General features: G+C 48.2%; 1 protein-coding gene across 1 annotated transcript in view; it reads right to left on the bottom strand.

Moving 5' to 3' along the window:
- Positions 1–1,007: 1,007 nt before the first annotated feature.
- Positions 1,008–22,763, bottom strand: part of LOC140108406 (uncharacterized) — a 96,474-nt gene continuing 74,718 nt past the window's right edge. Inside the window, exons 3-6 of the mRNA XM_072131717.1 lie at positions 13,446–13,766; positions 8,861–9,142; positions 2,016–2,104; positions 1,008–1,901 (exon numbers count right to left, since the gene is read on the bottom strand). Coding sequence (XP_071987818.1) covers positions 1,746–1,901; positions 2,016–2,104; positions 8,861–9,142; positions 13,446–13,766 — 848 coding nt within the window. The 3' untranslated portion in view covers positions 1,008–1,745. The remainder of the gene's footprint in view (positions 1,902–2,015; positions 2,105–8,860; positions 9,143–13,445; positions 13,767–22,763) is intronic.

Raw genomic sequence — 22,763 nt, 5'->3', positions numbered from 1 at the left:
TAAAACAGCTCCATAAACAGAAAAATAGAAAATGTTCTGCCTATTCTTATGTGGCGAAGCAAAAACAATGACATTTCTCACACAGTGGGGCTTATTTACTAAGGCTCGCACGCTGCACTTTTGTCGGACTGTTCGCCGTTTTCAGGATTTGCGCAGCTTTGACAAGTATATAACAGGTGTCTGCGCTGGGATTGTGTCGCACGCGATCAGCCGATCTCTCCTGCTATGTGGTACAGCCGTCTCCTTGCTGCTGATCGTCTCAAGGCATAATCTGTCCCCTGATTAGGACAAACCTGCACGTCTTGGAACATAAGGGGTTAAGCTCAGTGTTCGCCATTCCTTCCTATATACTAGGATTCCTTTACCATATACAGTGACTTAGTGTCAGCCTGTGGTGGTAATCGGACATTACCAAAAGAAAAAGATTCTTCTCCTGAGGACGCCCCTCTGTACTAGACGCCCGAGGCACAGGTCCTCAAGTGCTTAAAGGACACCTACCATGTGATTTGATGCAGTATGAAGCAAACATACCCTGAGAATGCTGTAGATACACTGATGCAGGATCATATCTTGGTTAATCCCTGAGCTGAGTGGTTTTGCTGATAAAACAATTCTAACATTCAGGACCTTGGAAAAACTGGGTCAGGCTGGCTGCCAAGGTGAACATTACACACAAAGCTTGTAATTACAAATGGAGGTTAGTCCAGACATGGCTAATCAATCTGAGCTAGATCACTCATACACAGCAGCTGGGGGATGGTGCAGCAATTGATTATTTTGCCTTTAGGCACAACCCAGGGATTACATCATCCTCTCCTGAAGAGAATAACTCACGTGCTAGGAGAAGCGCTGAACCAAGCACTGAAGGAGCCATAGAAGAGACAGAGCTTCATTATCATAATGTTATATCTGTTTTATCAGCAAAACCATTCAGCTCAAGGATTAACCAAGATAAGACCCTGCATCAGTGTAGCTACAGCATTCTCATGGTATGTGTGCTTCATACTGCATCACATCACATGGTAGGTTTCCTTTAATGGCAAATACAGACCTGCCTTTATACATTACACAGGACATGTAATTATCAGACGGCAGGAGGTTTTCAAATATCCAGCATTCCCAAGGTCACATCTGGAGGATCTTGAGGGAAACAAAGTGATGTCAGTAAAAGTCAGACAGTTCCCGGGGACGCTCATTGACTTCAGAGGGAGCGGCTCCCGGGGGGCACTCATTGGCTTCAGAGGGATCGGCTCCCGGGGGGCACTCATTGGCTTCAGAGGGATCGGCTCCCGGGGGGCACTCATTGGCTTCAGAGGGAGCGGCTCCCGGGGGGCACTCATTGCCTTCAGAGGGATTGGCTCCCTGGGACGCTCATTGGCTTTAGAGGGAACAGCTTCTGGGGGTGCCCATTGGCTTCAGAGGGAGCAATTCCCGGGTGATGCCTATTGGCTTCAGAGGGATCGTCTCCCGGGGGGCACTCATTGGCTTCCGAGGCAGCAGCTCCTGGGGGGCACCCATTGGCTTCAGATGGAGCTACTCCTGGGGGGGGGGGGCCATTGTCTTCAGAGGGAGCGGCTCCTGGGGGGCGCCCATTGGCTTCAGAGGGAGCGGCTCCTGGGGGGCGCCCATTGGCTTCAGAGGGAGCGGCTCCTGGGGGGGCTCCCATTGGCTACAGAGGGAGCGACTCCTGGGGGGCGCCCATTGGCTTCAGAGGGAGCTACTCCTGGGGGGGGGCCCCATTGGCTTCAGATGGAGCTACTCCTGGGGGGGGGCCCCATTGGCTTCAGAGGGAGCGGCTCCTGGGGGGCACCATCGTCTCCTGAATGACCGTCTTCCTGGGCTCTGTAACCTTTCATCTCTGCATCTAAGGACTTTGTCTTCTTGCTCATCATCTTCCTCCTCTAATAACAGAGCAGATGACAGATCTTGTAGATGACTCGTCTCCTCGCAGTTTTCTATCATTTATGATAATATATTCTTAGACAAAAAAATTAATTCCCTCAAAACCGACTTACCAGAAAGACCAATAGCACGAATACCCCCAGAGCCACTGATACCACGAGAGCCACAGAAGCTCCAAGAGGAAGCCGCGATCTGTGCACATCTGTCAGGAGATAAAGGACAGAGATGACAGAGAGGACAGAGAGGATAGAGAGAGAGAGGAAAGATAGTAGAGAGGAGAGAGGGGAGAGTGGAGAGAGAGGACAGAGAGGAGAGAAAGGAGAGAGAGGAGGGAGAGAGGAGAGAGAGAGGAGAGAGGGGAGAGAGGATAGGGGAGAGAGAGGGGGATAGAGAAGGGGAGAGAGGGGGGGGAGAGAGGGGGAGAGGGGGGGGGAGAGAGAGAGGGGGTAGAGAGAGAGGAGAGAGGGGGAGAGAGAGGAGAGAGAGGGGGGGAGAGAAGGGGAGAGAGAAGGGGAGAGAGAGAGAGAGAGGAGAGAGGGGAGAGGGGAGAGAGAGAGAGGGGGGGAGAGGGGAGAGAGAGGGAGAGAGGGGGAGAGAGGGGGGGAGGGGGAGGGAGAGGGAGAGAGGGGGAGAGAAGGGGAGAGAGGGAGAGGAGAAAGAGAGAGGGGGTAGAGAGAGAGGGGAGAGAGGAGAGAGAGGAGAGAGGGGAGAGAGAGAGGGGGGGAGAGGGGAGAGAGAGAAGGGGGGAGAGGGGAGAGAGAGAAGGGGAGAGAGAAGGGGAGAGAGAGGGGAGAGAGAGGAGAGAGAGAGGAGAGAGAGGGGAGAGAGGGGGGGAGAGAGGGGGGAGAGAGGGGAGAGAGAGAGGAGAGAGGGGGAGAGAGAGGGGAGAGAGAGGGGGAGAGAGGGGGAGAGAGAGAGGAGAGAGGGGGAGAGAGAGGAGAGAGGGGGAGAGAGAGGAGAGAGAGGAGAGAGGGGGAGAGAGAGGGAGAGAGAGGAGAGAGGGGGAGAGAGAGGGGAGAGAGTAGGAGAGAGAGAGGAGAGAGAGGGGAGAGAGGGGGGGAGAGAGGGGGGAGAGAGGGGAGAGAGAGAGGAGAGAGAGGGGAGAGAGAGGGGAGAGAGAGGGGAGAGAGAGGGGAGAGAGAGGGGGAGAGAGGGGGAGAGAGAGAGGAGAGAGGGGGAGAGAGAGGAGAGAGGGGGAGAGAGAGGAGAGAGAGGAGAGAGGGGAGAGAGAGGGAGAGAGAGGAGAGAGGGGGAGAGAGAGGGGAGAGAGAGGGGAGAGAGTAGGAGAGAGAGAGGAGAGAGAGGGGAGAGAGGGGGGGAGAGAGGGGAGAGAGAGAGGAGAGAGGGGGAGAGAGAGGGGAGAGAGAGGGGGAGAGGGGGAGAGAGAGAGGAGAGAGGGGGAGAGAGAGGAGAGAGGGGGAGAGAGAGGAGAGAGAGGAGAGAGGGGGAGAGAGAGGGAGAGAGAGAGAGGAGAGAGGGGGAGAGAGAGGGGAGAGAGTAGGAGAGAGAGAGGAGAGAGAGAGGAGAGAGAGTAGGAGAGAGAGAGGAGAGAGAGAGAGAGGAGAGAGAGAGGGGAGAGAGAGGGGAGAGAGGGGAGAGAGGGGGGGAGAGAGGGGGAGAGAGAGGGGAGAGAGGGGGAGAGAGAGGGGAGAGAGAGAGGAGAGAGAGTAGGAGAGAGAGAGGAGAGAGAGACAGAGGAGAGAGAGAGGGGAGAGAGAGGGGAGAGAGAGGAGAGAGGGGGAGAGAGAGGGGGAGAGAGAGAGGAGAGAGGGGGAAGAGAGAGGAGAGAGAGAGGAGAGAGAGGGGAGAGAGGGGGGGGGGAGGGGGAAAGAGAAGGGGAGAGAGAGGGGAGAGAGAGGGGGGAGAGAGGGGGAGAGAGAGGGGGAGAGAGGGGGAGAGAGAGGGGGAGAGAGGGGGAGAGAGAGGAGAGAGAGAGGGGAGAGAGAGAGAGGGGGGAGAGAGAGGGGAGAGAGGGGGGGAGAGGGGGGGAGAGGGGGGGGGGAGAGAGGGGGGAGAGAGAGGAGAGAAAGAGGGGAGAGAGCGCCCCCCGGAGACATCAGTACATAGAATTATGTGATAATATACAGGGGATCAGTCCTGTACTGCAGGAGACACTACAATACACAGAACTGCTCTGTGTGCTCTATAACATCCCCCCAGTATTACTGATCCCTCCCATCATCCACAGACAGAAGGACGGACACATCTACACAACGACACGAATATACCTGCAGCCGCAGCACAGGGGGAAATACACCAGTAATACCACTACATGGGGTATAATACCCAGTAATACCCCTCTTACCTGTAATCTCCAGTACACGGGGTATAATACCCAGTAATACCCCTCTTACCTGTAATCCCCAGTACATGGTGTATAATACCCAGAAATACCCCTCTTACCTGTAATCTCCACTACATGGGGTATAACACCCAGTAATACCCCTCTTACCTGTAATCTCCAGTACATGGGGTATAACACCCAGTAATACCCCTCTTACCTGTAATCTCCAGTACATGGGGTATAACACCCAGTAATACCCCTCTTACCTGTAATCTCCAGTACATGGGGTATAACACCCAGTAATACCCCTCTTACCTGTAATCTCCAGTACATGGGGTATAATACCCAGTAATACCCCTCTTACCTGTAATCTCCAGTACATGGGGTATAACACCCAGTAATACCCCTCTTACCTGTAATCTCCACTACATGGGGTATAACACCCAGTAATACCCCTCTTACCTGTAATCTCCACTACATGGGGTATAACACCCAGTAATACCCCTCTTACCTGTAATCTCCAGTACATGGGGTATAACACCCAGTAATACCCCTCTTACCTGTAATCTCCAGTACATGGGGTATAACACCCAGTAATACCCCTCTTACCTGTAATCTCCACTACATGGTGTATAATACCCAGTAATACCCCTCTTACCTGTAATCTCCACTACATGGGGTATAACACCCAGTAATACCCCTCTTACCTGTAATCTCCACTACATGGGGTATAATACCCAGTAATACCCCTCTTACCTGTAATCTCCACTACATGGGGTATAACACCCAGTAATACCCCTCTTACCTGTAATCTCCACTACATGGGGTATAACACCCAGTAATACCCCTCTTACCTGTAATCTCCACTACATGGGGTATAATACCCAGTAATACCCCTCTTACCTGTAATCTCCAGTACATGGGGTATAATACCCAGTAATACCCCTCTTACCTGTAATCTCCAGTACATGGGGTATAACACCCAGTAATACCCCTCTTACCTGTAATCTCCCCTACATGGGGTATAATACCCAGTAATACCCATCTTACCTGTAATCTCCAGTACATGGGGTATAACACCCAGTAATACCCCTCTTACCTGTAATCACCACTACATGGGGTATAACACCCAGTAATACCCCTCTTACCTGTAATCTCCAGTACATGGGGTATAACACCCAGTAATACCCCTCTTACCTGTAATTTCCAGTACATGGGATATAATACCCAGTAATACCCCTCTTACCTGTAATCTCCACTACATGGGGTATAACACCCAGTAATACCCCTCTTACCTGTAATCTCCAGTACATGGGGTATAACACCCAGTAATACCCCTCTTACCTGTAATTTCCAGTACATGGGGTATAACACCCAGTAATCCCCCTCTTACCTGTAATCTCCACTACATGGGGTATAACACCCAGTAATACCCCTCTTACCTGTAATCTCCAGTACATGGGGTATAACACCCAGTAATACCCCTCTTACCTGTAATCTCCACTACATGGGGTATAATACCCAGTAATACCCCTCTTACCTGTAATCTCCACTACATGGGGTATAATACCCAGTAATACCCCTCTTACCTGTAATCTCCAGTACATGGGGTATAATACCCAGTAATACCCCTCTTACCTGTAATCTCCACTACATGGGGTATAACACCCAGTAATACCCCTCTTACCTGTAATCTCCACTACATGGGGTATAACACCCAGTAATACCCCTCTTACCTGTAATCTCCACTACATGGGGTATAATACCCAGTAATACCCCTCTTACCTGTAATCTCCAATACATGGGATATAACACCCAGTAATACCCCTCTTACCTGTAATCTCCACTACATGGGGTATAACACCCAGTAATACCCCTCTTACCTGTAATCTCCACTACATGGGGTATAATACCCAGTAATACCCCTCTTACCTGTAATCTCCAATACATGGGATATAACACCCAGTAATACCCCTCTTACCTGTAATCTCCACTACATGGGGTATAACACCCAGTAATACCCCTCTTACCTGTAATCTCCACTACATGGGGTATAACACCCAGTAATACCCCTCTTACCTGTAATCTCCACTACATGGGGTATAATACCCAGTAATACCCCTCTTACCTGTAATCTCCACTACATGGTGTATAATACCCAGTAATACCCCTCTTACCTGTAATCTCCACTACATGGGGTATAATACCCAGTAATACCCCTCTTACCTGTAATCTCCAGTACATGGGGTATAATACCCAGTAATACCCCTCTTACCTGTAATCTCCAGTACATGGGGTATAACACCCAGTAATACCCCTCTTACCTGTAATCACCACTACATGGTGTATAATACCCAGTAATACCCCTCTTACCTGTAATCTCCAGTACATGGGGTATAATACCCAGTAATACTCCTCTTACCTGTAATCTCCAGTACATGGGGTATAATACCCAGTAATACTCCTCTTACCTGTAATCTCCACTACATGGGGTATAACACCCAGTAATACCCCTCTTACCTGTAATCTCCAGTACATGGGGTATAATACCCAGTAATACCCCTCTTACCTGTAATCTCCACTACATGGGGTATAACACCCAGTAATACCCCTCTTACTTGTAATCTCCACTACATGGGGTATAATACCCAGTAATACCCCTCTTACCTGTAATAGCACTACATGGGGTATAATACCCAGTAATACCCCTCTTACCTGTAATCTCCACTACATGGGGTATAATACCATGTAATACCCCTCTTACCTGTAATCTCCACTACATGGGGTATAATACCCAGTAATACCCCTTTTACCTGTAATCTCCAGTACATGGGGTATAACACCCAGTAATACCCCTCTTACCTGTAATCTCCACTACATGGTGTATAATACCCAGTAATACCCCTCTTACCTGTAATCTCCAGTACATGGGGTATAATACCCAGTAATACCCCTCTTACCTGTAATCTCCAGTACATGGGGTATAATACCCAGTAATACCCCTCTTACCTGTAATCTCCAGTACATGGGGTATAATACTCAGTAATACCCCTCTTACCTGTAATATCCAGTACATGGGGTATAATACCCAGTAATACCCCTCTTACCTGTAATCTCCACTACATGGGGTATAACACCCAGTAATACCCCTCTTACCTGTAATCTCCAGTACATGGCGTATAATACCCAGTAATCCCCCTCTTACCTGTAATCTCCACTACATGGGGTATAACACCCAGTAATACCCCTCTTACCTGTAATCTCCACTACATGGGGTATAACACCCAGTAATACCCCTCTTACCTGTAATCTCCAGTACATGGGGTATAACACCCAGTAATACCCCTCTTACCTGTAATCTCCAGTACATGGGATAAAACACCCAGTGATACCCCTCTTACCTGTAATCTCCACTACATGGGGTATAACACCCAGTATTACCCCTCTTACCTGTAATCTCCAGTACATGGGGTATAACACCCAGTAATACCCCTCTTACCTGTAATCTCCAGTACATGGGGTATAACACCCAGTAATACCCCTCTTACCTGTAATCTCCACTACATGGGGTATAACACCCAGTAATACCCCTCTTTCCTGTAATCTCCACTACATGGTGTATAATACCCAGTAATACCCCTCTTACCTGTAATCGCCACTACATGGGGTATAACACCCAGTAATACCCCTCTTACCTGTAATCTCCAGTACATGGGGTATAATACCCAGTAATACCTCTCTTACCTGTAATCTCCAGTACATGGGGTATAATACCCAGTAATACCCCTCTTACCTGTAATCTCCATTACATGGGGTATAATACCCAGTAATACCCCTCTTACCTGTAATCTCCAGTACATGGGGTATAACACCCAGTAATACCCCTCTTACCTGTAATCTCCACTACATGGGGTATAACACCCAGTAATACCCCTCTTACCTGTAATCTCCACTACATGGGGTATAATACCCAGTAATACCCCTCTTACCTGTAATCTCCACTACATGGGGTATAATACCCAGTAATACCCCTCTTACCTGTAATCTCCACTACATGGGGTATAATACCCAGTAATACCCCTCTTACCTGTAATCTCCAGTACATGGGGTATAATACCCAGTAATACCCCTCTTACCTGTAATCTCCAGTACATGGGGTATAATACCCAGTAATACCCCTCTTACCTGTAATCTCCAGTACATGGGGTATAATACCCAGTAATACCCCTCTTACCTGTAATCTCCACTACATGGGGTATAATACCCAGTAATACCCCTCTTACCTGTAATCTCCACTACATGGGGTATAATACCCAGTAATACCCCTCTTACCTGTAATCTCCACTACATGGGGTATAATACCCAGTAATACCCCTCTTACCTGTAATATCACTACATGGGGTATAATACCCAGTAATACCCCTCTTACCTGTAATCTCCACTACATGGGGTATAATACCCAGTAATTCCCCTCTTACCTGTAATCTCCAGTACATGGGGTATAATACCCAGTAATACCCCTCTTACCTGTAATCTCCAGTACATGGGGTATAACACCCAGTAATACCCCTCTTACCTGTAATCTCCACTACATGGGGTATAATACCCAGTAATACCCCTCTTACCTGTAATCTCCAGTACATGGGGTATAATACCCAGTAATACCCCTCTTACCTGTAATCTCCAGCCGGTATTCCCGGGTCTCCTCACTGATTGGGTTTGTGATCCGGACACGGAGTCTCCTCCCGGTATCGTCTCTCTGGGCGCTCGGGATAATCATCGTCCTATTGTCATCTATCAGCCGGTACCGGTCCGGAAGACGACCCCCGACCACATCCCAGGTCACAGCCGCCTCCTCTCCAGTGAACTGGACACTCACAGCAATGTTCTGACCCAGAAGGATGGAGGTTCTGGTTCTGCTGGAGTTACTGGTTATGTTGGAGATGAGGACTGGATCTATAAGAATAAGGAGAAGGACGGTCACTATCAGTCATGTGACATCACCTTCTCTAGTCTAGGTCCTGGCTATAGAGTGCTAGCTCTGCAGTACTTGCCCCCTATACTGACCACTAGTCATGTGACCTCCACCCCCTGACCCCGTGTTACCTCTATTACATGAGGAGAGGAGTCAGCTATAGGCAGTGTGTGTCTGTGTGCTAGTAGTAGCTATAGGCAGTGTGTGTCTGTGCGCTAGCAGTAGCTATAGGCAGTGTGTGTCTGTGCTAGCAGTAGCTATAGGCAGTGCGTGTCTGTGTGCTAGCAGTAGCTATAGGCAGTGAGTGTCTGTGTGCTAGCAGTAGCTATAGGCAGTGTGTGTCTGTGTGCTAGTAGTAGCTATAGATAGTGTGTGTCTGTTTGCTAGTAGTAGCTATAGATAGTGCGTGTCTGTGTGCTAGCAGTAGCTATAGGCAGTGAGTGTCTGTGTGCTAGCAGTAGCTATAGGCAGTGTGTGTCTGTGCGCTAGTAGTAGCTATAGGCAGTGTGTGTCTGTGCTAGCAGTAGCTATAGGCAGTGTGTGTCTGTGTGCTAGTAGTAGCTATAGGCAGTGTGTGTCTGTGTGCTAGTAGTAGCTATAGGCAGTGAGTGTCTGTGCGCTAGTAGTAGCTATAGACAGTGAGTGTCTGTGCGCTAGTAGTAGCTATAGACAGTGAGTGTCTGTGCGCTAGTAGTAGCTATAGGCAGTGAGTGTCTGTGCGCTAGTAGTAGCTATAGACAGTGAGTGTCTGTGCGCTAGTAGTAGCTATAGGCAGTGTGTGTCTGTGTGCTAGTAGTAGCTATAGGCAGTGAGTGTCTGTGCGCTAGTAGTAGCTATAGGCAGTGAGTGTCTGTGTGCTAGTAGTAGCTATAGGCAGTGTGTGTCTGTGTGCTAGCAGTAGCTATAGATAGTGTGTGTCTGTGTGCTAGTAGTAGCTATAGGCGGTGTGTGTCTGTGTGGTAGTAGTAGCTATAGGCAGTGTGTGTCTGTGTGCTAGCAGTAGCTATAGGCAGTGTGTGTCTGTTTGCTAGTAGTAGCTATAGGCAGTGAGTGTCTGTGTGCTAGTAGTAGCTATAGGCAGTGTGTGTCTGTGTGCTAGCAGTAGCTATAGGCAGTGAGTGTCTGTGTGCTAGCAGTAGCTATAGGCAGTGTGTGTCTGTGTGCTAGTAGTAGCTATAGGCAGTGTGTGTCTGTGTGCTAGTAGTAGCTATAGGCAGTGAGTGTCTGTGTGCTAGTAGTAGCTATAGATAGTGTGGGGCACATTTACTTACCCGGCCCATTCGCGATCCAGCGGCGCGTTCTCTGCACAGGATTCGGGTCCGGCTGGGATTTAAGATGGTAGTTCCTCCGCCGTCCACCAGGTGGCGCTGCAGCGCCGAAAATAATCTTAACGCCCCGGAATGCACCATCCCATAGAAGGTGAAGGTGAGCGCTCCCCAAGCGACACATTTTCGGTTTTTAAATGCGGCGGTTTTTCCGAATACGTCGGGTTTTCGTTCGGCCACGCCCCCCCGATTTCTGTCGCGCGCATGCCGGCCCCGATGCGCCACAATCCGATCGCGTGCGCCAAAAACCCGGGGCAATTCATGTACAAGCGGCGCAAATCGGAAATATTCGGGTAACACGTCGGGAAAACGCGAATCGGGCCCTTAGTAAATGACCCCCTGTGTGTCTGTGTGCTAGTAGTAGCTATAGGCAGTGTGTGTCTGTTTGCTAGTAGTAGCTATAGGCAGTGTGTGTCTGTGTGCTAGTAGTAGCTATAGGCAGTGTGTGTCTGTGTGCTAGTAGTAGCTATAGATAGTGTGTGTCTGTGTGCTAGCAGTAGCTATAGGCAGTGTGTGTCTGTGTGCTAGTAGTAGCTATAGGCAGTGTGTGTCTGTGTGCTAGCAGTAGCTATAGGCAGTGTGTGTCTGTGTGCTAGTAGTAGCTATAGGCAGTGAGTGTCTGTGTGCTAGTAGTAGCTATAGGCAGTGTGTGTCTGTGTGCTAGCAGTAGCTATAGGCAGTGTGTGTCTGTGTGCTAGTAGTATCTATAGGCAGTGAGTGTCTGTGTGCTAGCAGTAGCTATAGGCAGTGAGTGTCTGTGTGCTAGCAGTAGCTATAGGCAGTGAGTGTCTGTGTGCTAGTAGTAGCTATAGGCAGTGAGTGTCTGTGTGCTAGTAGTATCTATAGGCAGTGAGTGTCTGTGTGCTAGTAGTAGCTATAGGCAGTGTGTGTCTGTGTGCTAGTAGTAGCTATAGGCAGTGTGTGTCTGTGTGCTAGTAGTAGCTATAGATAGTGTGTGTCTGTGTGCTAGCAGTAGCTATAGGCAGTGTGTGTCTGTGTGCTAGCAGTAGCTATAGGCAGTGTGTGTCTGTGTGCTAGCAGTAGCTATAGGCAGTGTGTGTCTGTGTGCTAGCAGTAGCTATAGGCAGTGTGTGTCTGTGTGCTAGTAGTAGCTATAGGCAGTGTGTGTCTGTGTGCTAGCAGTAGCTATAGGCAGTGTGTGTCTGTGTGCTAGTAGTAGCTATAGGCAGTGAGTGTCTGTGTGCTAGTAGTAGCTATAGGCAGTGTGTGTCTGTGTGCTAGTAGTAGCTATAGGCAGTGTGTGTCTGTGTGCTAGTAGTAGCTATAGGCAGTGAGTGTCTGTGTGCTAGTAGTAGCTATAGGCAGTGAGTGTCTGTGTGCTAGCAGTAGCTATAGGCAGTGTGTGTCTGTGTGCTAGTAGTAGCTATAGGCAGTGAGTGTCTGTGTGCTAGTAGTAGCTATAGGCACTGTGTGTCTGTGTGCTAGTAGTAGCTATAGGCAGTGAGTGTCTGTGTGCTAGCAGTAGCTATAGGCAGTGTGTGTCTGTGTGCTAGTAGTAGCTATAGGCAGTGAGTGTCTGTGTGCTAGTAGTAGCTATAGGCAGTGTGTGTCTGTGTGTGTCTGTGCTAGTAGTAGCTATAGGCAGTGTGTGTCTGTGTGCTAGCAGTAGCTATAGGCAGTGTGTGTCTGTGCGCTAGTAGTAGCTATAGGCAGTGTGTGTCTGTGTGCTAGTAGTAGCTATAGGCAGTGTGTGTCTGTGCGCTAGCAGTAGCTATAGGCAGTGAGTGTCTGTGTGCTAGCAGTAGCTATAGGCAGTGAGTGTCTGTGTGCTAGCAGTAGCTATAGGCAGTGAGTGTCTGTGTGCTAGTAGTAGCTATAGGCAGTGAGTGTCTGTGTGCTAGTAGTAGTTATAGGCAGTGTCTGTGTGCTAGCAGTAGCTATAGGCAGTGAGTGTCTGTGTGCTAGTAGTGGCTATAGGCAGTGTGTGTCTGTGTGCTAGTAGTAGCTATAGGCAGTGTGTGTCTGTGTGCTAGTAGTAGCTATAGGCAGTGTGTGTCTGTGTGCTAGTAGTAGCTATAGATAGTGTGTGTCTGTGTGCTAGCAGTAGCTATAGGCAGTGTGTGTCTGTGTGCTAGTAGTAGCTATAGGCAGTGTGTGTCTGTGTGCTAGTAGTAGCTATAGGCAGTGTGTGTCTGTGCGCTAGTAGTAGCTATAGGCAGTGTGTGTCTGTGTGCTAGTAGTAGCTATAGGCAGTGTGTGTCTGTGTGCTAGTAGTAGTTATAGGCAGTGTCTGTGTGCTAGTAGTAGCTATAGGCAGTGTGTGTCTGTGTGCTAGTAGTAGCTATAGGCAGTGTGTGTCTGTGTGCTAGCAGTAGCTATAGGCAGTGTGTGTCTGTGTGCTAGCAGTAGCTATAGGCAGTGTGTGTCTGTGTGCTAGTAGTAGCTATAGGCAGTGTGTGTCTGTGTGCTAGCAGTAGCTATAGGCAGTGTGTGTCTGTGTGCTAGTAGTAGCTATAGTCAGTGTGTGTCTGTGTGCTAGTAGTAGCTATAGGCAGTGTGTGTCTGTGTGCTAGTAGTAGTTATAGGCAGTGTCTGTGTGCTAGTAGTAGCTATAGGCAGTGTGTGTCTGTGTGGTAGTAGTAGCTATAGGCAGTGTGTGTCTGTGTGCTAGTAGTAGCTATAGGCAGTGTGTGTCTGTGTGCTAGTAGTAGCTATAGGCAGTGTGTGTCTGTGTGCTAGTAGTAGCTATAGGCAGTGTGTGTCTGTGTGCTAGTAGTAGCTATAGATAGTGTGTGTCTGTTTGCTAGTAGTAGCTATAGGCAGTGTGTGTCTGTGTGCTAGTAGTAGCTATAGGCAGTGTGTGTCTGTGTGCTAGCAGTAGTGTAGTGTCTGGGATTCGGATGCATTTGGTTTCCCTGACATGAGAATTGATTGGTAGGGACTAATTTGTGTGGTCCCCTGGTGTAGGTGTTTGGACTGCGGCGAGTGGAGATCTTACCTAATACACGGATGGACAAACTTGTCTGGAGGTTTCCTCCATAGTGCACAACATTATACACGCAGGAGTCGTCTGTCCTGGCGTCGGTCAGGGTCCAGCACCCGCTGCTCGGGTCCAGGTGAATTCGGGGCTCAAACCTGTTACTGTGCCACCCGGTATTACACCACAGCTCCAGGAGATGGGTCTCTTCTCGCCCACACTCTTTGTACAGCTCCAGGACACCTTCCCTATGAGGACACTTCAGGCTGCAGTCAGTGATGTTTGATCCTCTCCGCACATAGACTCTTCCCGATGAGAGTGATAGTCTAGTGAAGAGGATACCTGTGTAGACACAAGAGGAGACTGATCAGATGAGATACCTCTGGATAAAATAGTTGTGTTGGTGAACGGTGAAGTTCATAATGATGAGACAAATTCAGCAATAACAAGGCAGATATGATCAGGTTATTACTGGAGACGCCTGGACCCGCAGTTTTAAAGTTTAATCCGAAGTTTACTAATAAAAAGATTAAGCATATAATCAACATACAGATCCGGCCTCGCAGGGCCCCATCAAAGCCAAAATGAGACAACAGGGGTAAAACTGTAGGATATGATGTATAGAAGAACCACTCAAACTATCAGAAAATTACTAACCGGGGTAGGACAGAAGAGGTAGGAGAACGGGACGGGTGTAGTCCTCACAAATCTAGTTGTGCTCACAGGGATCTAAAATCAAACAAATAGGTCCTACAAGCCCTGAATGGCCTGGAAAGTCTCCCAAGGAATCCACAAGAAATCGTTTTACCCGGGTTTGCGGAGTCATCAGCCACCAAGTCCTCCATCTTTTGAATATGTCTAATTTCCTGAATCCAATTGACCATAGTAGGAAGCTGAGGGCTCCTCCTGTGCCGGAGGATCACAGTCCTTGGTGCCTCCAAAAATGGTGTAGTAAGGCCTTTTTGATGGAGGATATGGAGCCTGGCAAAAAAAACAATATCGCCATTTGCGGGGAGGCAATTGCATGCTTACCTGTAGCTGGGTGGTATACCTTAAAAACCGTATTCAAAAACGTCTGCAGCAAAGAACATCCCCACCAAATGTGGAGGATGGAACCCACCTCAGCACCGCACCGCCAACACAGGTCTGGCACCTCAGCACCGCACCGCCAACACAGGTCTGGCACCTCAGCACCGCACCGCCAACACAGGTCTGGCACCTCAGCACCGCACCGCCAACACAGGTCTGGCACCTCAGCACCGCACCGCCAACACAGGTCTGGCACCTCAGCACCGCACCGCCAACACAGGTCTGGCACCTCAGCACCGCACCGCCAACACAGGTCTGGCACCTCAGCACCGCACCGCCAACACAGGTCTGGCACCTCAGCACCGCACCGCCAACACAGGTCTGGCACCTCAGCACCGCACCGCCAACACAGGTCTGGCACCTCAGCAACGCACCGCCAACACAGGTCTGGCACCTCAGCACCGCACCGCCAACACAGGTCTGGCACCTCAGCACCGCCAACACAGGTCTGGCACCTCAGCACCGCCAACACAGGTCTGGCACCTCAGCACCGCACCGCCAACACAGGTCTGGCACCTCAGCACCGCACCGCCAACACAGGTCTGGCACCTCAGCACCGCACCGCCAACACAGGTCTGGCACCTCAGCACCGCCAACACAGGTCTGGCACCTCAGCACCGCCAACACAGGTCTGGCACCTCAGCACCGCACCGCCAACACAGGTATGGCACCTCAGCACCGCACCGCCAACACAGGTCTGGCACCTCAGCACCGCACCGCCAACACAGGTCTGGCACCTCAGCACCGCCAACACAGGTCTGGCACCTCAGCACCGCCAACACAGGTCTGGCACCTCAGCACCGCACCACCAACACAGGTCTGGCACCTCAGCACCGCACCGCCAACACAGGTCTGGCACCTCAGCACCGCACCGCCAACACAGGTCTGGCACCTCAGCACCGCACCGCCAACACAGGTCTGGCACCTCAGCACCGCACCGCCAACACAGGTCTGGCACCTCAGCACCGCACCGCCAACACAGGTCTGGCACCTCAGCACCGCACCGCCAACAAAGGTCTGGCACCTCAGCACCACACCGCCAACACAGGTCTGGCACCTCAGCACCGCACCGCCAACACAGGTCTGGCACCTCAGCACCGCACCGCCAACAAAGGTCTGGCACCTCAGCACCACACCGCCAACACAGGTCTGGCACCTCAGCACCGCACCGCCAACACAGGTCTGGCACCTCAGCACCGCACCGCCAACACAGGTCTGGCACCTCAGCACCGCCAACACAGGTCTGGCACCTCAGCACCGCACAGTCAACACAGGTCTGGCACCTCAGCACCGCACCGCCAACACAGGTCTGGCACCTCAGCACTGCACCGCCAACACAGGGCTGGCACCTCAGCACCGCACCGCCAACACAGGTCTGGCACCTCAGCACCGCACCGCCAACACAGGTCTGGCACCTCAGCACCGCACCGCCAACACAGGTCTGGCACCTCAGCACCGCACCGCCAACACAGGTCTGGCACCTCAGCACCGCACCGCCAACACAGGTCTGGCGCCTCAGCACCGCACCGCCAACACAGGTCTGGCGCCTCAGCACCGCACCGCCAACACAGGTCTGGCACCTCAGCACCGCACCGCCAACACAGGTCTGGCACCTCAGCACCGCCAACACAGGTCTGGCACCTCAGCACCGCACCGCCAACACAGGTCTGGCACCTCAGCACTGCACCGCCAACACAGGGCTGGCACCTCAGCACCGCACCGCCAACACAGGTCTGGCACCTCAGCACCGCACCGCCAACACAGGTCTGGCACCTCAGCACCGCACCGCCAACACAGGTCTGGCACCTCAGCACCGCACCGCCAACACAGGTCTGGCACCTCAGCACCGCACCGCCAACACAGGTCTGGCGCCTCAGCACCGCACCGCCAACACAGGTCTGGCGCCTCAGCACCGCACCGCCAACACAGGTCTGGCACCTCAGCACCGCACCGCCAACACAGGTCTGGCACCTCAGCACCACCAACACAGGTCTGGCACCTCAGCACCGCACGGCCAACACAGGTATGGCACCTCAGCACCGCACCGCCAACACAGGTATGGCACCTCAGCACCGCACCGCCAACACAGGTATGGCACCTCAAATCCTATGAAGTAATTGGCGGTAACAATAACACCGGGAAAGCATCCTAAAATTTGTTTTCCTGGGAGCTGCAAGGCAGAGGCATCTTGTGGGAGAATAGGAAAACTTTTTGCCATTCTTCCTCCAATGTGCTCCATTCTTCCCACGTGCTAGCAAACCCGGTAAGGCCAGGGGTAGTTGTCTCTGATAGACAGTGTCAACAGGGAATGTTCTGGAGGAGAAGGCATCTTGAAAAGTGCTTTCAGCGCTGTGGGATCAGACCCAAAACTTCAATGACCCGCGGCAGAGGACACAAAACCCTTTAGCTGCCTATGTTCCAGCCAAGAGATGGCAAGATCAGGGTGAGAGGCCTATTCAGACATCGGACGAGGCTTCCCAACAGAGTAATCTGTGTCTACCAACCCCAGGAAGAAAAGCCGGATGGTGAAATAGAGGAGCCATGGGGCCTCTCCACCTGAGCAGCACATCCCTGTTAACCTGTTAGTCCCAGACTGAATAGAAGTAAGAGGAAAACAAGGAATGAGCAAGGTCAGGTGGCCGGAAACCTGGTGCAATCCATGGCCGAGTGTGGAGTGCGGGACTCAAAGGTCTGACCACAGAGTAGAAACAACCCCGTACTTTTAGTTTGGATTTGTTTAGATTAGGCCATGAATGTTTTGCAGGACGAACAGCCAGTCCGGCAAATTGAAAATTCCTGCTATTAGCCATGACCATGATTGGTGCAGACATCTTTTCCCCTTTACAGAAAATCACCCCCAAAATATGATGCCCCCTCCCCATGCTTTATGGTTGGGATGTGTTCGTGGGGGTTGTCCATTTCGTGGGTTTCCTCAGGGTCCTCCGGTTTCCCCCCAAACTCCAAAAAAATACTGGTAGGTTGATTAGACTGAGGCCCTTTTCTGAAAGCAGACACTTGCCCCATTTTCAAAATTGCATCAGTTTATAGACATAGGCACCTTCATGCAATTTTGATTCAAACTGAAACATTTTATTAAAAATACTTAAAATTTGACTTTGATGGCAAAAAATTTGTTCCAAACAGAAAATATCTACCTTCACATCTCCTAAATGTAATGCATGGACATGTGTACAGTTCACAAATGTCCACAAAATAGAGAAAAATATTTTCACTATAACCGGAGCTCCAGGATTTCTAAAACTTCGATGAACAGCACCAATCTTCAATTTCTCCTGCTGAAAGTGTGTCACCATTCAGACTAGCACCATCGCACTCTCATTCTCCTCCTTTATTCTATTGTAACTGGAAGAAAATATGCAGGCAGATGGTGTGGTACGTTCCAACAAGGTTAAAATTTATTCCAGTTCATTATACTCACAAAAATCAAGTAAAAATGCGCATATCAAAAATTCACATAACGGGACGCTAGCTTTCTCTCCGCCCGACCCAGGGTTTCGCCGGCAAGGCTTCTTCCGGGGCGTTGCTAGCGTCTCAAACATTCGTCCCTTCTTTTATACATATTCCTAAAAACTTTATTTTCAACAAACATTATTCTGTATACATTCCAAAACCCCTATAAAATCAGTTTACACATAAGGTTTAATAATATAAAATGATTAGTATTCCATTAGGTTTCTCATCAGCAATGTTTTTATATTTCCCATATAATTCCATATTAGATATCAGATAATTCCATATTAGATATCAGATACAATGATACTACAATCGTTACGATCCTCTGAACAAATGTTACAATATTGCGATCGTATAAATTATACATACAGTTTACAAGTAGGGACGATCAAAATTTCCACCACCAGGTGTCGCTCTAACACTAGGATTCCTACTCCGTTAATTAATCTCTCCTGACTTCTCAGTGACACACCCCCTTTCTTCTCCGTCTCTACCCGAAGCCATCGCTTAACCCTACTGCTTCCACTATAGTTTCCAAATGGACCTGTATACACCATACTAGTCTAGTGTGAACAGCTACCTCATTCCAGAGCTTCCTCAATAGGTGAGAACTCGGTGTTACATATGACTAAAAGTATAGTATAATGTATGCATATGATAAATTCCTATACTTTAATTTAGATTCCATAATTGTCTAAGTGTTCAATGTCCTATATATTGTGATGTTTTATAAAAATGCCCAAAATAGCCTATCTTCTAACTAAATTATTAAAGTGCCTCGTGCATTCCAATTTTATGCCATATGTGTTTTTTTATGTCTTAAGAGTACTTCTTTAATATTTGTATACATTGTGGGTACTATCAAATCTTTTTTGTGTCTATCTATTGTTATTCATCCTATTGTGATAAATTTAATGTGACTCAATAAATATGTTTTAGTGTCATCTATTTGTGAAATGTCCAATTATATATCCCTTTTCAATATAATATCTTTTTCTTTATTAGTGGCCAGACAGTGTGCATATAACTATACTTAGTAATCTTTTAAAAAGCATTTTAATTCAAAATCAATATTTAGACCCCTCGGGGCCAAGGTGTCCAGTTTGTGGATCCAAAATCCTTCTCTTCTGCTCAACTTAGTGCCCATATTTTCCCCTCGCCAGTGTGATTTTATTTTTTCAATACCGCAAAAAGTTAATCCTTTCGGATCCGAATTATGGAATCTCTTAAAGTGGGCTGAGACACTGTGACTCGATAGTCCCTTTTTTATATTTCTACAGTGCTCACCAATCCTAGTTTTAATTTTGCGGCCAGTTCTTCCTACATATCCCATATTACAAGGACAAATTATTAGGTAAACTACATTACTTGTATTGCAGTTCATGTCACAATTAGCTATAATTTTCTGGCCATTAATTTCTATGTTAGTCAAGGAAGATTTAGTTTCTTTACATGCTTTGCATTTTTTGCAATATGTGAATTTACCTTTTTTGTCTCTATTGTCCACTTCTCCTTTCGTATTTATGTAGCTCCTTGTGAGTAAATCTCTCAAGGAGGGAGCTTTGCGAAAAATAGTTGTTGGTTTGTTTGTTAGTTTGGCCCCTATTACAGGGTCTCCTCTCAATATATGCCAGTATCTATGAATGATTGATTTCACTTTCAGCGCTTCCTTGGAAAACGTGGTTATAAACAAAGGATTAATGGCTTCATTATCGATGTGTTGTTTTGCTATTACCTGTTTCTCTAAAAAGAGTTCCTCCGGATACCCCCTTTCCCTGAATCTACTCTTAATAATTTCTGTCTGATTCACTACATCCTGTTCGTTTGTACAATTCCTCTCGATTCTTTTTATTTGGCCTCTAGGGATATTATTAATCCATGGTTTATGATGACAGCTATCAAATTCGATGAAACTGTTAACATCTACTTGTTTAAAATGATTCCTACTCTTAATAATATTCCCTTCACGAAATAATTCCAGATCCAAAAATTGGATCATATCACGACTACTTTCATATGTAAACTTTAGATTAAATTCATTAATATTGATATACTCCATGAATTTTTCTAGTTCATTCTTCGTTCCTTTCCAAATAATAATACAATCATCGATGAAACGTTTAAAAAGTACAATGTTTCCTCGAAATTTGTTCATATCTCCAAAAACATATTGTTCTTCCCATTTTTCCATGTACAGGTTGGCGAACGACGGGGCAAATTGAAAATTCCTGCTATTAGCCATGACCATGATTGGTGCAGACATCTTTTCCCCTTTACAGAAAATCACCCCCAAAATATGATGCCCCCTCCCCATGCTTTATGGTTGGGATGTGTTCGTGGGGGTTGTCCATTTCGTGGGTTTCCTCAGGGTCCTCCGGTTTCCCCCCAAACTCCAAAAAAATACTGGTAGGTTGATTAGACTGAGGCCCTTTTCTGAAAGCAGACACTTGCCCCATTTTCAAAATTGCATCAGTTTATAGACATAGGCACCTTCATGCAATTTTGATTCAAACTGAAACATTTTATTAAAAATACTTAAAATTTGACTTTGATGGCAAAAAATTTGTTCCAAACAGAAAATATCTACCTTCACATCCTAAATGTAATAGATGGACATGTGTAGAGTTCACAAATGTGCCCTATTGATATGTTCACATGAATAAATCCACATAATATCACTAAAACTGTATATACAAATAACTAGATATCTGCTTTTCAGCTACAAATTTTAAGACAGTCACAGCCTGCAAAATATATCAAGAAAACAGAACAAAAAGTAAATGTGCCATAAAACCTATAGAATTTTGAAAGCAGACATTCAAAATCTCCTCTAAAATATGTACAAATCCAGAATACTTATAAAAAATATATATATATTTTCCTAAAACAGCAAGATGTGAGGAGATCATACAGACCGCATACCAATATATTCACCAAAATATGCAGCAAAGGGAACTGCAGAAAATGACACTGAGCGTCACACAGATCTATCATGATATGCTCTCTTACACAATGGTGACCCAAGTAAATAACTATATATCCATAACCCAAGCTAATGAGGTAATAAAGTCACTCTTAGATGTCGCCATTGTATTATCCGCACAATAACAGAACCCTCCGCGGATCATAAGGATGAGAGTGAGAACGTCATAACATGGGTGTAAGTAATGGAGGAGGGTGGGAAATAATAACGTTATTCCAGGACATGTGTGTGTTTTTGGTGTTACATATAACTTTATGGACATGTTCTGGTCGCGGTGTAGTCACATTAGGCGAAGAGGATTGAATGTTCATCGTATCAGTCAATTTTCCCAACAAAAAATAACTATCACAATATAAAAGGCAATAAGAGAGAAAGTGGGGCACATTTACTTACCCGGCCCATTCGCGATCCAGCGGCGCGTTCTCTGCTCTGGATTCGGGTCCGGCTGGGATTTATGAAGGTAGTTCCCCCGCCGTCCACCAGGTGGCGCTGCTGCGCTGAAAAGCATCTCAACGCGCCGGAATGCACCGAGCTGGACCAGGTGAAGGTAAGCGCTTCCCAAGCGACACTTTTTCGGTTTGTAAATGCGGCGGTTTTTCCGAATACGTCGGATTTTTGTTCGGCCACGCCCCCCCGATTTCCGTCGCGGGCATGCAGGCGCCGATGCGCCACAATCCGATCGCGTGCGCCACAATCCCGGGGCAATTCAGGTACAATCGGCGCAAATCGGAAATATTCGGGTAACACGTCGGGAAAACGTGAATCGGGCCCTTAGTAAATGACCCCCAATGTGTTCTTAGATAGTTCTGCATAGAGAAGGCTCAAAAACATGAATATTAGGTGATATTATTCCTTCTCAAAATGTAGTAACATATAAAGTGAATATTTCCATTATCTGAGGTGCAGCAAATTCTCCCCTTTCCCCCTGGTCAATTGCCCCCTTTGCCTACCCATAGCGCCGGCCCTGCCTTCTCCCCAACCTTCTGTGAATCATCCCATTGGTCATTGGGGGACTTCAAATGGGCCTGGATATGTGTGATCTCATGGTGTTATCAGGGGGACCATGTGCGTCCTACAGGATTATAATCTATGATGTTGGAGTGTGACTAGAGGTAACCTATGAGACTGTGGGCCCAGATCTCTTCAGGTCATTGACTGATTGCTGACTTTTCTCGGAATATTCCTCATAGAGATTTAACATGGAACCCAAGATTAAGGAGGATGGATAGTCATCTTCTGCTTCTTATATTCTCGCTTCTCCCCAAGATGCTGCCTATTGTCCTGTAGCCCATCCCAGACTCTATTATATAGGTAATGAGTGCAGAGTAGGAGGAGCTATAGGTATTAAGTGCCCAGTAGGAGGAGTTTCTACAGGTCTGTGAGAGGCAGAATTCTTGCTAGTTGGTCAGTAATCAAATACTTATTTCATGTCATAAAATACTAGTTATTTATTGTGGGGGGTTGTGAACATTTTCCTAAGATCCTCCATTAAGCAATACTGTTTAGCTTGTAAAGAAACTGAGTGTGATGTGCCACTTAGCTACAATGTTACTTGTCCGTTATTATGGAAAATCTTCAGGACTGAAGACGGATCTCTCTTCTCTTCTGATGTTGGTTACACGGCTCTCCGCATCAATGTGTGCATGCGCCACCTTATGCTTTGGGTTGCTAGGCAGTGAGGAGGCGGGAGGTACACAACCCTGTAGCGAGTTGCAGCGCATGCGGAGACCGGGCAGGCGGCTACGCTTCATCTGCGCATGTCCGCAGGAAGATGCTGATGCTGAAGATTGCCT

This window comes from Engystomops pustulosus, unplaced genomic scaffold (assembly GCF_040894005.1).
Source record: "Engystomops pustulosus unplaced genomic scaffold, aEngPut4.maternal MAT_SCAFFOLD_127, whole genome shotgun sequence".
Lineage (NCBI taxonomy): Eukaryota > Metazoa > Chordata > Amphibia > Anura > Leptodactylidae > Engystomops > Engystomops pustulosus.
Note: the sequence above shows the minus strand (reverse complement) of the source record. Positions and strands in the feature narration are given on the sequence as shown.